General features: G+C 47.2%; 1 protein-coding gene across 4 annotated transcripts in view; it reads left to right on the forward strand.

The window, feature by feature from the left end:
* Nucleotides 1–5581, forward strand: part of C10H15orf39 (chromosome 10 C15orf39 homolog) — a 34679-nt gene extending 29098 nt beyond the window's left edge. For all 4 annotated transcript variants that reach the window (XM_043524179.1, XM_043524177.1, XM_043524180.1 and 1 more), the window contains one exon: nt 2101–5581. In XM_043524179.1, the coding sequence (XP_043380114.1) occupies nt 2101–2104 (4 nt within the window). In that variant the 3' untranslated portion in view covers nt 2105–5581. The remainder of the gene's footprint in view (nt 1–2100) is intronic.
* The last annotated feature ends 8522 nt before the right edge of the window (nt 5582–14103 follow it).

Consider the following 14103-nt stretch of genomic DNA (forward strand, 5'->3'; position numbering starts at 1 on the left):
CTCAGCAGTGGTGAGGCCTCAGCTCCAATCTGGAGCACTGCACTTTGAGAAAGATGTGAACAAATTGGAGAGACTCCAGAGGAGAGCAACAAAAATTTATGAGGTTTAGAAAATGTAGCCTATGAGTAAGCCCCTTCGTTTTCAGTTTAAACCAATTTTTACTGAAAAAATCTTGGATTTTATAAGAAGTGTTTGTTTGTTTTTTCCAATTTTCACCCTACTTTTGTAGCATTCAAATATATAAAAAAAGTACTTGTTTTATTAGGAAAATACAAGACATTGCATGAGATATATGTACGATAATACATTAGTCTGTGTGTGTGTGTGTGTGTGTATATGCAAAGCTGCCTGTTGAAGCAAGGCTATGTATTCGTTTAGAAGAGACACCCTATAAACAAACAGGCACGCGTGCAAGCTCTGAAGCGTGTGCGCATCTGAACGTACCGATGAATCTCACGCTCACCACGTACACATTTCAAGCTGTTAGCAGATAAGTTTAAAGATCTGACACACTCAAATGGGAAGGAAACGAAAACCTGTATCAGTATGTGTTTCAGAACACAAGGAAATATTCGAAAGTTTAAAAAAAACAAAAACAGGAGAAAAGGATGAAGTTGAGTGTATGCGCTGCAAATGGTGTGGCCCAATTATTACATGTAAATATTTATATGCTAACAGTTCTAAGTCTGCAACAGTAAACTGTTTGTTCAAATTAAAAGTTTTATTTGGAGATTAGAGAGATACTGTTTTCTTAAAATCAGAGGTGGCATTGTGTATTAAGTTCTGTTTTAGTTCTGCAGCAAACCACATTGAATTCCATTCATCAAAGCATTAATCTACTGAATACTTCCCCCTCACCCCCATCCTTCTGTCCACCAAAATAAAACCTGATATTTATCCACAAAAATTATTAATAGTTTTTTCCACCAATTTTCACCAGTTTTTGTTGTTGTAGCAATAAACACCGATAAATTCATGGAAAAATTAAATAAAATAAAACCTGAAAATGAGGGGCCCTACCTATGAGGAAAGGCTGAAAGATGGGGGCATGGTTAGTCTAGAGAAGAGAAGGCTGGGGGAGATCTGATAAGTATGTTTTAAAGAGGATGGTGATCAATTGTTTTCCATAGCTGGACAAGAAGTAATCAGTTTAGTTTACAACAAGGGAAATTTAGTTTGGATTGTGTGTGGAAATCTTTCTAACCACAAAGACCATCAAGCACTGGACGAGGTTACCAATGGAATCCCCAGCACTAGAAGTTTTTAAGAACAGTTTAGACAAATGGGGATGGTCAAGGTATACTTACCCCTGTTTCAGTGTGGGCAAATAGACTAGATGACTCCTTGAGGTCCCTTCCAGCCCTACATTTCTGTGATATCCTAGATCAGATCTCATCAGTACATGATGGCTTCCGTTTCCTCATGCTCTAGGCAAAAGCAGGGGCTAGAACAAGGAGAAGCAGTGCAGAAGTGGCCTCCTATCCACGCTCTGAAGGTTACCCTGTTCTTTTAACTTGATGGTAATTGACTCAGAGCAACTGGAGAGTTGTAGAATAAGCTGATCTTGTTTAAATCGTGAGGGTGGGGTGTGGGCAGGAGCTAATGGAACCCAGTTTTTTGACAGTAGAACATCATTGCCAGAAACACTATAATCTGGAGGTAGCACTTCCATGACAGCCATTTAAAACCCATGGCAGAGCCTCCACTGGTAGCTAATGGCATAGGTTCAAATTCCTCATCCTAGTCATAGGCTGGTGGGTAACCACAGTGCCACGGTATACTCTCTTCTCCCTCATAAGCGTAATGGAATTCTCCTAGGCACTGCTGTCAGAGGAATACAGCAGGGAGTGCTCCATCTCTACAGGTGCTGGATCTGAAGGGACCTTTTTACCAGGCTCCCTTTCACGTCACTGGAAGTAAGCCCTAAAGAAGGAGGAAATGGAGCCCATTGCATTTTGGCTAGTGACTAGGGTTGAAATTATATGGTGTGCCTATGGCTTCAGTTCTTACAGATGTCGGTCCACACAGTGCAATGAGGGCTTTATTTTAAGCAGGTGAAGGCGCTAACTTAACTGACCGTGTTCTCTCTTCCTCACCTAGGTGAACCTGGTGCAGGGACTCTGACAGATGAAGGCAAAGCAGTAGCAGTGGATTATGTGAAGAAGAAAGCAACTGGAGGCCTGATGGGTGCAAGAGCTGGAACGTCGGCCAACTTGTTCAAGGGAAAGCACAGGAAAGGAAAGTTTCTGATCTCGTCTAAGCAGGCGTCTCCTTTCCAGGAGGTGGCTGCTGCACTGGGACCAGAGAAAACCCAGCCGCTTGACGAGAAGCCTCAGGGAAACTGCTCCCCTCCTGATGGAGGGGATACTTTGCTCAAGGGTGGGAGATCATCTTCCCAAGTTGTTCCCAGCTCCCTGGATTCAAAACCAAATGGACTCCCACTGCCCTCTGGTGCCAAGAGGCAACTTCTCCAAACCCACAAGCCTTGTAGGACCCTTCAGCTGAAGCTGACCAGTAAGTCATCCAGAAAGACCAGGAGTACCTCAAGGGTTCTGCACCTCCGGAACTCAATGGTCCGGATCAAATTCCAGAGGGTCCTTCAGGGAGCACAGAGGACTCCTCGCCATGACACTAGGGGGATGAGGGGGAGGGGTCCAGCTTCAAGGCGAGGCTGCTCCCTCCTCACCAAGACCTTCAGGCACGATGCAGAGAGTCCGACCTCCCCATCCAGGTACCCGGAACTGGTGGGCAAGCGGATCAGACATCTGTATGAGGAGAATGACAAGACAGAGGCCTGGTACCAGGGAGTGGTGCTGAGGATCCACAAGCGTCACAAGGACCCCCTCAAGACCGTGTATGAGGTGAAGTATGACAGCGAGCCCGAGTGGCAGTACTACCTGGAGATCCTGCAGGACTACAAGAAAGGCTGGCTGAAAGTGGATGAATGAAAGTGAACCTTGGCCATTGCTGGTGGCTCACAGCACTAGTGGCTCCAACTCAGTAAGAGTAAAAAGCTCTATGGCTTGTTTATTGTCTTCCGCACCATGATCCCATCTCTATCAATGGACTAAACGCACCCAGGTGTCGATGGAGAGAAATGCCACATAACTAAATGAGTACATTCTTTCCTCCTCCGCCACTCACTCTGCACCTTCTGAATGGACACCAAAGCACTGCTGTGCCTTGTGCCTGTAGTGGGAAGTCCAGAAGATAAATTCCACATGGAAGGTCACTGGGCTTGGTTCAGTGGGAGAGGAAAATTGCATCTATTCAAAGCAATATTTCTCTCAGGCTGACCATTCTCCCCTAGTCCATAACCTCCCATCGTTCTTTACTGGCACAGATATCCCCCACCGGGGAGAGCAGTCTCCTTCCTGGAGGCTGGGCTCTCCCATGGAGGCCACCTTCAGTGTTCAAAGGGGACAGGCCCTCCACGTGCACAACCCCAGCAGCCTATAGAGGGCACCACACCAAGCACACGTAGCTCAGGAATAGGAGCAGGGAAGTGGTGTCACTCTGTTTTTCCACTAGGCACCTTTTCTTTTCATCTCTCTTTACACAACCTCCCAGCCATGCTCATCCCTCGGTTTTCAGATGGAATGTATTTCTGCTCTTATGCTCCCCTGACTGACAGTTTGTGTGGGTTTCTGTTAAAAATGCACCCTATGAGCAATCCCCCCTGGGTCTAGCTGGTGACTGCTGGAGATACAACATCCTTGAAACTGAGGTGCAATTGGACGTGTGGGGCTTGATTCTGCTGCCAAGGAGTCAGTGGGAGTCAGGCCATGGCTTTCCGTGGAGCAGGATCTGTCTCTTAGTCAAATTTTGTGATTTCCTGCACTCTATGCAATCCCCTTGGCGATGGTTTGATCTTGCACAGGATCTAAACTGGTCCTGAATTTGGTCCTTATACATCTCCCCCTGTCCGCCAACACACACAGCTTCTTAATTTTTTTAATATTTCTTTTTAGTTTAATATTCTATGGGGGATTTGGAAAGTGCATTTTCTGTGGAGCTGGAAGCTTTACAAGAGACAGACTAAGCCCACTCACGTTAGCTGCCTCATTGCTTCCAGAGCAGCTTGCGTGGGCTTGCTGATGGGTGCTTTTAAGAACACTTCAGAATGTACAGCACTGATTGGCTGGGACAAGGGCAGTAACTGGCTCTGTTTTCCATTGCTAATCTTGTAAACCTTTCCACTTTCAACCAAGACTGGCTGATCTGTATCTGATCTGCTTTGCAGAAGTAACCATGTGTTTTGTTTTGTTTTTTTATGGGGAAGGGGTTCTTTGGTTCAATGTGGTTTTTTTGAGGGGGGGGGGGATGGGGACCTTCACTTTCTGCCGCTAAAGGAAGAAAAGCTAACCATGAGGGGAGCTGCTCTAAGAACTACCATCTACATCTTCATTGCAGTGCTCCCCATCACTCAGCCAACTTTTGCTTCTCCCTCCTTCTTTACACATACTTTATTCATTTAATATAGCTTCTTGCTTTAATACCCTGCCCTTTTTAATCATGAAGGGCTACAGAGATTAAACAGAACATTGGGATTATGACTTCCATAGTTACAGGACTGATTTTGTTTTGAATGAAAACATTTTAAAAATGTTATGAACTTACCTTTGTAAGGAGCTGCTGCCTTGAGGTTTTTGTTTGTTTTATTTAAACTTTTGGCTTCACTTGTTAACTTTGCTGAATCAAGGTGGAGTGAGATAGTGTCACCGGATAGGAGCTCGCTTCTTGTGTCGTACCTGAGAGACATTCAGAGTGGGTTTTAAAGACTGATTTATTTTTATTTTTTTAAACTTGATTACAATGCAAGTCCTGGATACTCACTCCTGGGTGTCTTTTTTTAAGGAGCTCTTAGGGAATGCACATGCTGGTGAAAATCCTTTATACTTGACAAGGAAATGGGGACGATCCTAATGTAACAATAAAATGGGGGGTGAGGAGAGAGACCTCAGATATGTCTTCAGAACAGCTATAATTTCATTTCCTATAACACTGTCATGATTCCAGACACAATACTGAAGTCTCCCTCTCATCAGCTGAAGTGAATGGCTAAGAACTGACACATCTATGCTCCACCAGGCAACCAAACGGGACTGGCTATTGTGCGGTGGAGAAGTATAAAAGCAGACTCTACACACAGGTATTTTCAGCTGGTCGGGGGAGCAGAGGAACAAGTTAAGAGAAAATTTTTTTTTTCACTACAGGAAGTATTTATTTTCAATCTACAAAACTAAAACCAGTGGACTAGTCTTTCCAAAACGGTGTTTTCCTGCTTCTGGAGGCAGTTGCTGCTGCTGCATTGAGTACCATTTTATTTTTAAAATGCTTGTACTGAACACGCAGGCGACTTGGAAAGAGGGGTTCTCTGTGCCGTTCATGCACTCTCTTGCCACGTGCAGTCTGTGAGTAGCATTGTAAAGTGATTCGGAGACCAGTGTTTGTAAATAATATTGTAATTTTTTTGTATAGAGTTGAAGTGGGAGAAAGTCCTTCACGTTATTTAATATTTTGTAAGAATATCACCGTAAGAGGTGCCTCGCCCTGATTAAAGTGTTTGTTTGTTTTTGAATACTCTGGATTTCTCATTATCCATGTTATTACAGTAGCACCCAATCTGTTACTGGCCCTGTTGTGTAAGGCACTGTATGTACCCAGAGTATGAAATGATCCTTGCCCCGATGAGCCTGCAATCTAAATAGATGTGACAGATGAAGAGTGGGAGGGGAAACAGGAACAGGCAGGAGAAACAACTTGCCAAAAATCTGTCCATGACAAAGCCAGAAATAATACCCAGATCCCCAGAAGCCCAGTTCAGTGCCTTTATAAATCAGACTATGTGGCATAGGCTAAATCCTGTTTTGCTTCAGTGGGACTGCTCCTGTGATCAAACGAGCAGGATTTGACCCTGTGTCTGATATTTGTCTGTCTTACATACACAAACAAAGCTGCCTGTGGATTTTATCCTGTTTCCATTGAAGCAGAAGGGTGTTCTATTGTTGATTGCAGTGGGAACAGGGGAAGATCTATGCTATGCTGTTCTGCCTTTCAGTGTTGACTGGGTCTTATATTTGCACTTTGCCTTCACCCACTTCGGAAAAATTTGTTGCACAGAATCGAACTGCACTTAGTCCTGCTGGACCTCAACCATTGCCACTCCACAGCTGTTGACCCTCACCTCTGTGTTCTTAGGGGAGGTCTGGGGAGGAGGTGACCATATCACGGGACTCCATGTGCAGCCCCCAGCTATGTGCTGCTCCAGTGGTACAGAGGGGATGTAAAAGTGCTACAAGGGGCCAGGGGACAATTCCCCTGACACAGGAACAGCACAAGGCCACTGTTGATTAAGTGTATAGTCAATTGCTTGACCACGCTTTGGTTTGATATGAAATCAATTCAAGAGACCAAATAACCAATATCAGTCAGCGTTATGGCTAAAAACCAATAATGCAGTCCAGGACAAAGGTTCAATATGATACCAGTCTGTGGGAAGCCATCTCATGCAACGTTCTTCCCTTCACCTTCCATAGAGGGTATGCTCCCAAAGTTATATGTTTCAGCTTAGAGCACTGACAGGATGATTTTACAAGTTACAAAACTCCATGTCACTAAAATCCAACCCATCAGTTCATCCCAGTCACTTAAGGAAGGTAAAGGTACAGAATAACACGTTATCTGTGTTTTGGGTATTAGCATTCCAGCTATTGGTCCATGAAGGTACCTCCCTAGTTCATACTAAGATGTAGAACAAATCAATCTTGATTTTTGGCAAGTTTCCTATCTTTTTATGCCAGATACTGAGTTGTACTTTGCAGGTTAGTGTGGGAAGTAACTTAGCCTGACTGAACAGAACTCTGCGAAAAACACACGCCAATTCAGCTCTTAGTACGTTGTACAAGGTAGTATATACTCACCTAACACCACTGTGCCTGGCCCTCTACCGCTCCCTCACTGCCTTCAGTGTTGGCGGGTGCTAAGGTTGGGAGGAGAAGCATGAGAACAGCCCATATGCGCCTGGGTAAAGCCTTTGCCCCGCCCTTTGAGCTGAACCCTCTGTATGGTGCCTCCCAGAATGTGCAGCACAGAATCTGTCCCCGGGTCTTTCTCTCACAGCTGAATAAAGAGCTAGTTCTTCCTGCCAGAATTCTTCTGTTCCCTCCCTTGGCCTATTCCATAGAGGAGGAGTAGACCCAGCTCCTTGCATACATCATTCTTCATCTCTGAGGTGTTGATGTGCAGTCCTTTTTTTCTTCCTATGAGAGAGAGACAGACACACACGCCCGCCTGCACCTACGTGTACCAGCTGCACTCATCCATACTGGCCTCTAAAAATCAAGACTTCACTGCCAGTGTTGAAGGAAAGTAGTAGCCCTGTGTTCTCTGAGCTCCACACTGTTCAAAGAAGCAAGGATAAAAGAGGCCCTGGCAGGAGTGCTCAGGGTTTGTTGACACAAACTATTAGACCAGAGCGAGCTGTGGTGTGAAGCTACCATATTCTAGCCTGCCATCAGTATGCACCTAGCTGACCAGCACTAATGGTTGGAGGTAGTCCTATTTCAAAGAGGACTAGATCAAAACACTCGAATAAACTTAAGATGCAGTGACATGGTCCCTCACCAAAGGCTCTTAAACAAAGTAGGTACTAAGGGATAAGAGGGAAGGTCCTCTCATGGGATCAATAACCAGCTAAAGATAGGAAACAAAGGCCTGGTCTACACTACAGAGTTAGGTCAACATAAACTCTCTTATGTCAAGCTAACTCAAAGCGTCTACACTAAAATGTAGCTCCCATTGATGTAACTCGCCCACTACACCAACTTAATTTCACCTGCATGAGAGGTGTAGCACTTAAATCGATGTAGCTAGGTCAACGCAGTGTCAGTGTAGATACTGCATTGCTTACATTGACTTGCTGCCTTTCAGAAAGTTCTTCACACAACGCACCGTCAACCTGTGGAATTTGTTGGCAGGGGATGTTGTGAAGGTCAGAAGTATAATGAGGTTTAAAAAAAGATTTAGATCAGTTCATGGAGGATAGGTCCATCAATGGTTATTAGCCAAAATGGGCAGGGATGCAACCCCAGGCTCTGACTGCCAGAAGCTGGGACTGGGCAACGGGATGGATGGGTGGATAAATTGCACTGTTCTGTATGTTCCCTCTGAAGCATCTGACACCGTCCAGAGTTGGAAGACAGAATACTGGACTAGATGGACCATTGGTCTGACCCAGTATGGCCGTTCCTATGCTCTGATCAGCAGAGTGTGCCAACATGTACAGACAGTTGGACCATGGCAGGCTACTGCGGGGTTGATTCACACCCCAGCTCACCATGGTCTAATTCATGTAGACCAGTGTTTTTCAACTTTTTTTTTTCATTTGCGGACCCCTAAAAAATTTCAAATGGAGGTGTGGACCCCTTTGGAAACCTTAGACATAGTCTAAGGTTGAAAACTACTGTTCTATGGTAATGCCAAACTTTTGTGGACGCCTTAGACATCGGCTGAAGACCACAGATGTAGACCAGGCGTTCTCAACCTTTTTCTCTCTGAGGCCCTCCTCTACATGCTATAAAAACTCCATGGCCCGGGGGCCTTGGGGCTGGGGCCTTGGGCATAGGCATAGTTTGACTTCTATTTTTGGGGGGCAGGGGCTAGCAGGGCTCAAGCCACCTCCGCATGGCAGGGTCCAGGGAGGGAGCGCCACCTCCACCTCCTGACTCACCTCAGCAGGCCACCCAGCCTGTCTGGGTTGGGTGGGGGGGACGCAACCAAAAATTACAACTCAAAGGTGGGTAGCTTAGCTCAAAAAGTTTGAAAACAGCTTAGTGTGCAGGGAGGGGGTAGCTGGGGCTGTGTGCACGTGGGGTGGTTGTGGGTGCAGGGAGTGGGTAGCTGGGGCCATGTGCAGGCAGGGGGGGTAGCTCAGGGTGCCGGGAGGGGTGAAGCTGGGGCTATGTGCGGGCAGGGGGGTAGCTCAGTGCAGGAAGGGGAGTAGCTGGGGCTGTGTGCAGGGAGGGAGTAGCTCAGGATGCAGGGAGGGGTGAAGCTGGGGCTATGTGCGGGCAGGGGGGTAGCTCAGTGCAGGAAGGGGAGTAGCTGGGGCTGTGTGCAGGGAGGGAGTAGCTCAGGATGCAGGGAGAGGTGAAGCGGGGCTGTGTGCAGGCAGCGGGGTAGCTCAGGGTGCAGGGAGGAGGATAAAGGGCTGTGTGCGGGAAGGGGGTAGCTCAGGGTGCAGGGAGGGTGTATGGAGAGGGGTATTAGGGGCTGTGTACTGGGAGGACTCCCCTGTGGTCCCTGCTCCCAGAGGGGTCTGCCAGCCACGGAGCCGGGTCTCCCAACAGGGGGTTCTTACCTGCTGCCTCTGTGGGAGCACAGGGGGCTGGGAGCTGAGGAGCAGCTTCAACCCGGGGCACCAGCAGGAGAGGAGGGAATGCTGCCACTGCCTGCTCCCTGGCACCAGCCAGAGCAGCAGCTACCCTGCACTGCCCGGCTCCTGCTTCCCGCTGCAGTTTGTGGGACAGGCAATGCGCTCCATGTCCCCAACTCTGCCCATGGGCTCAGGGCTTCTGCCCTACAGAGAGCACCAGGCTCAGGGCTCTGGGATTCAGCCCCGCACCTCCCGGCTTCAGCCTCGCGGGGGGGCGCCAGGGTTCAGGCCTTCAGCCACAGGGCCCTGCGGACCCGCTGAAAGGGCTTGCGGACCCCTCGGGGGCTGCGGACCCCAGCTTGATAACTGCTACTGTAGACAAGCCCTTAAATGACCCTCTGCAATGAGTGTCTGAGGAGGGAGGATGTCGTCTGACTCCAGATGAAACAGAGCTAGGGCATCTGAAATAAGGGCTTGCCTTCACTTTCTGCTTTAAGAAGAAATGGCATAAGCTAGCCATAGCTTTGAACCATCAGTATGGAGTTAGACAAGCAGTTCATACTGATTTGACTTACCCCTAAAAACTGCTTGGTATTCCCTGTTCAAGAAATCTCTCTCTTGTGTATCTGTCACTAAGACGCAGACATGACTGAATGGTGGGACTGGGACAAAAATTGTTTTGTTCTCTCCTTATGGCATCCAATGGTGTTGCATTAGAGGTCAGCCTTGCTTGGGCCAATATCACTCCCACAGAAAACAGGTAGAATGAAAGAAACTGCCCTTTCAAATTCTGCAAGGCTTGTGGGAGGCTTGAGTACATGACCAGGGCCCTCCATTTGAGTTCTTGTTCTAAAAGACTGCAGTTCCCCCTGGAGCAATTTATGGTTTCCTTCCAAATTTCAGCGGTCAGCCATCAGGCAGCGTGTAATACAAAGGAGAATGGTTGAAATGAGGTAGTGCTGAAATGGGAAAGGAGGCGATGAAATGTTTTTGGAGTGTCTGAGGCGTTCTGGATGAAAGTGTATTATCAAAGCTGTGTGTGAATCACTGAGCTTATTTTAGATCAACCCTTTTCCTGCATTCAGGGTAACTGCAGTCTGAAATAGATACTTTGGAAAAGATGAACCTGGACCAGTGTATGTTGCTGCCATAAAAGGCATCAAAGTCAATGCCAAGTGGAAAAGGATGGTATCCTACCGTGGCATTTTCACGTTGGCTCCTCACTGGAAGCTACAGCAACCCCCACTGAGTTTGATGTCTTTTTCTTGATGATGTTCAGACAGATGGGCATGCATACTAACCATCAGCTGTGGAGGAGCAGAAGTAGAGTCCCAAGGTATCCTGCTGAGGTTTTATCTTACAACATACAGAGCACGGCCAGCAGGGGGCTTGATGCAAAATGTCTGTCTGTTGCCACTTCTTTCTCCATTGACCAATTTAATCCAGTTTAATCCATCCCATCCATTGCATCGTTCAACAGCTAATGGCCCAGTTCTTTAAAATACTGTCAGCCAAATACCCTGAGTGAAATATTTCAACAAAAGGTCTTTGTAACAGCTGGAAGCAGCTTTAAAAAAACCAAGGTGCTGGGAGAGGGGGCTAGGCCCAGGGGAAATTAGGGTGACTCGATCCAGCGCTGTCTGTGAGGAAATAGCCATGAATCAATAATATTAGCGCTATTGCTGAGCAACAGGGACTGTCCAGTCTGACATTCATATTTTTTTCTGCTGGCAGTTTTAGCCCCTTCACGGGAGCTGCTGTTTTGTGCTTACTTGAGGGGAACCTCAGCATTCTGTTAAAATCAGGACCAAAGTCTTTGTCTTGTCTTGTCTGAAGCTCTGGTGTTACAGCGGAGCCAGAAAAAGGAATCCAGGAGGGCCACATGAGTTGAGAATCAGTTATTTTAATTCTGGCTGATGTCCCTGTAAATAGTTGAAGAGCAACACCCCCTCCCCAGCCATGATAACAATGCTCACTGTTATTCAAGCCTGGGGTCCTCAAGTAATTCCACTTATACAATTCAGCCCTGACCCCCTCCTACATGACGAATTGGAGCCAGATCTACCTCTGCCATGATACCTTGTTTTGTAGCTAGGTTATCCCCTAGCTATTTCCCTATCGGGCCCTAACACAGATTAGCCCACCATGCCCCTTAACCTCTATGTTTCAAGATTTCTGCCCTGCCCTTCCTAACATATAGTAGGTTTTAAGACCGTGCTTCTATGCAGCCTTCTGATAACTAATTGAAGAGTTCACCTTCCTTAGCCATGAGAGCCTGCCCCAGCAACACGGTCATTCATGAGAGGAAAACCTGCCCAATATGGCAGGAAATCCCACGATTTGTGGAGGAAGTAGCAGCCTGAGCCAGTCTCATCCCTAGATCAAAGAAAATCCTTCTTCAGCTCCCCAGTAGCCAGTGTGGCAGAGAGAAGCAGTACCTCGAATATCCTGGGGTCAATTAAAGAGCCTAATGTCAGACTACCAAACCCCAGCCAGGCACTGGAAAACTCTTCTGTAAATGACAGGTTTCAGAGTAGCAGTAGTTAGTCTGTATTCGCAAAAAGAAAAGGAGTACTTGTGGAACCTTAGAGACTAACCAATTTATTTGAGCATAAGCTTTCATAGCTACAGCTCACTTCATTGGATGCATTCAGTGGAAAATACAATCTCCCCATTGTATTTTCCACTGAATGCACCCGCTGAAGTGAGCTATAGCTCACAAAAGCTTATGCTTAAATAAATTTGTTAGTCTCTAAGGTGCCACAAGTCCTCCTTTCCTTCTGTAAATGGTTCTGAGTCCTCCAACCTTCATGGAGAAAGAACAATTTGAGGGCCAGAAGGCAACCACATTTTTCTGGCAGGAGCAAGGGCCTGGGCAAGCTGAGTCTATAAAGTTTTGTCCCCCACTAGCAGATTTGTTTCAAATTTCCCACTGTTGCAGTCCCTCCAGTGGTAGCATTGGTGGGAGCCTAACGTAGCCACTGGCATTTTAACTACCATGTCCTCTAGACCTTTCTGAGCAAGTGTAACTCAGTGGGGAGTGTGTGATACAGGTCTCCCCGTGCTGATCCACAGAGGACATGAGTTATTAAAGCTGCCACACACACAGCTTTAGCTCAAGCTGGAGTGGCATGTGCCTTTTAGCTCTGGGAGTTCCTTGTTCGAGCCTTGGCATGTTGGCCAAGGTGGCTGTAAATGGGGGCTCAGCTGGGATTCAGACTGCTGTGGGTGTCAAATGCTTGGGACGTGCTTCCTTGGAGCAGCAGAAGCATGCAATATAACTCCCTGGTCAGCGTGTGGTAAAAGTCCATCACTCGGCCAGTCTGCAGAGGGTATGAGTTGTTGCAGCTCCTGGCTCTGGAGCCTTGACTATAGCTGTTAGCGGTATTCACGCCCACTGTGTTGGCCAAGAAGGTGGTGGACACGTAAGCATTTCTTCCATCACCTTTGTTGTTGCAGGCATGAGTCCCACGTACACTTCTGCTTATTGATGAATGGCAGCCCCGTGCTGTTTCAGATCTGATCTCCTACACATCTTTTCTGCTGCACCTCAGCCTTGACCTGCAGCGCTCCCTGCTAGTCCAGTCCTGGGCCTGTCTTAAATGGAGACTAAAAATCACAATCATTATGGCAACATTTTCTGCCTGTGACCCCATACATGCGCACACATCTGGCACCTGACTTCAATTAAAAGCATCATTGTTTCCTAGCAGATGGGTCTTTTGAGGTTGAAGGTTTGCCAAAAAGAGAGAGACACAAAAAATACTTTGAGCGTGGAAAGAGCTTAGGAAGGAACATGCCCAGAACACATTCCCCTGACTTAGACAGGCACAGTCTTCAAACCAGAAGCATACAGGTGTGCATGAATCCACTCTGCCTGACCCAGAACCTGGACTTTGGACTTTGGTTATTTCTCTGTCCCTCCACCCTAAGGATGCTTTCCTCCACCTCCAGGTGAAACCAACACATCTGTGTGTAGAAGCACTGTAATAAAGCCCTAGCTGTTACACATATGCACCCCAGATAAACCATAGCATGGGGAACATCCTCAGGACCTACCACTTCAAGCCCCTGCTGTTGGAGCTAAAGCAGAGCTGCCAAGTGTTTCGTGTTTCACATGGCGCTCACAGATTGGGCAGCTCCATCACATCAGCTTGCTTCCCAGCTGTTTTACGGGCCATCTAACAGAGGATCCCATGCAACTGTTTTCTCTGGGCCCTCAAGTGCTGCTACGGGGGTTGTGTTGGCTGCCTTTCCTCCTCTGCTCTCTATGCTTCCCTGCTGGAGCCCAGGCAGAGACGTATAAGGTGCAATTATAGTGAAGGGCGATGGTGGATTAGTGCGGGGAGGGGAGACAGGACAAAGGTACAGTGGGGAGCAGGATTGTAGAAATAAAAAGCAAACTAAGGGGCAGGATAGGAGGGTAAAATGGGGGGACAAAGGGCAAAATGGAGACCCAGGCCAGGTGGTGAGAAAGGGCATTTTTGCAAGGTGTGACAGGCAGCTTAGTTTGACAACCAGCCAGCCAATTTTGACTGTTAGGGTTGGATTTGCAGCAGCACCTAACAAGTTAGGCACCTAACCCCTGGGAATTTAGATGCCAAATTCCTTTTGAAAGGCCCATCTTTAACACTGTGAGAGTGCTGAGATTAAAACACCAGTTTGTTGTTGTTGACTAAAGCCTCACAAATCCGGGTAGGAACCCTGGGCTCCTGTAATCTGAGTGT

Source organism: Chelonia mydas, chromosome 10, assembly GCF_015237465.2.
Source record: "Chelonia mydas isolate rCheMyd1 chromosome 10, rCheMyd1.pri.v2, whole genome shotgun sequence".
Classification (NCBI taxonomy): domain Eukaryota; kingdom Metazoa; phylum Chordata; order Testudines; family Cheloniidae; genus Chelonia; species Chelonia mydas.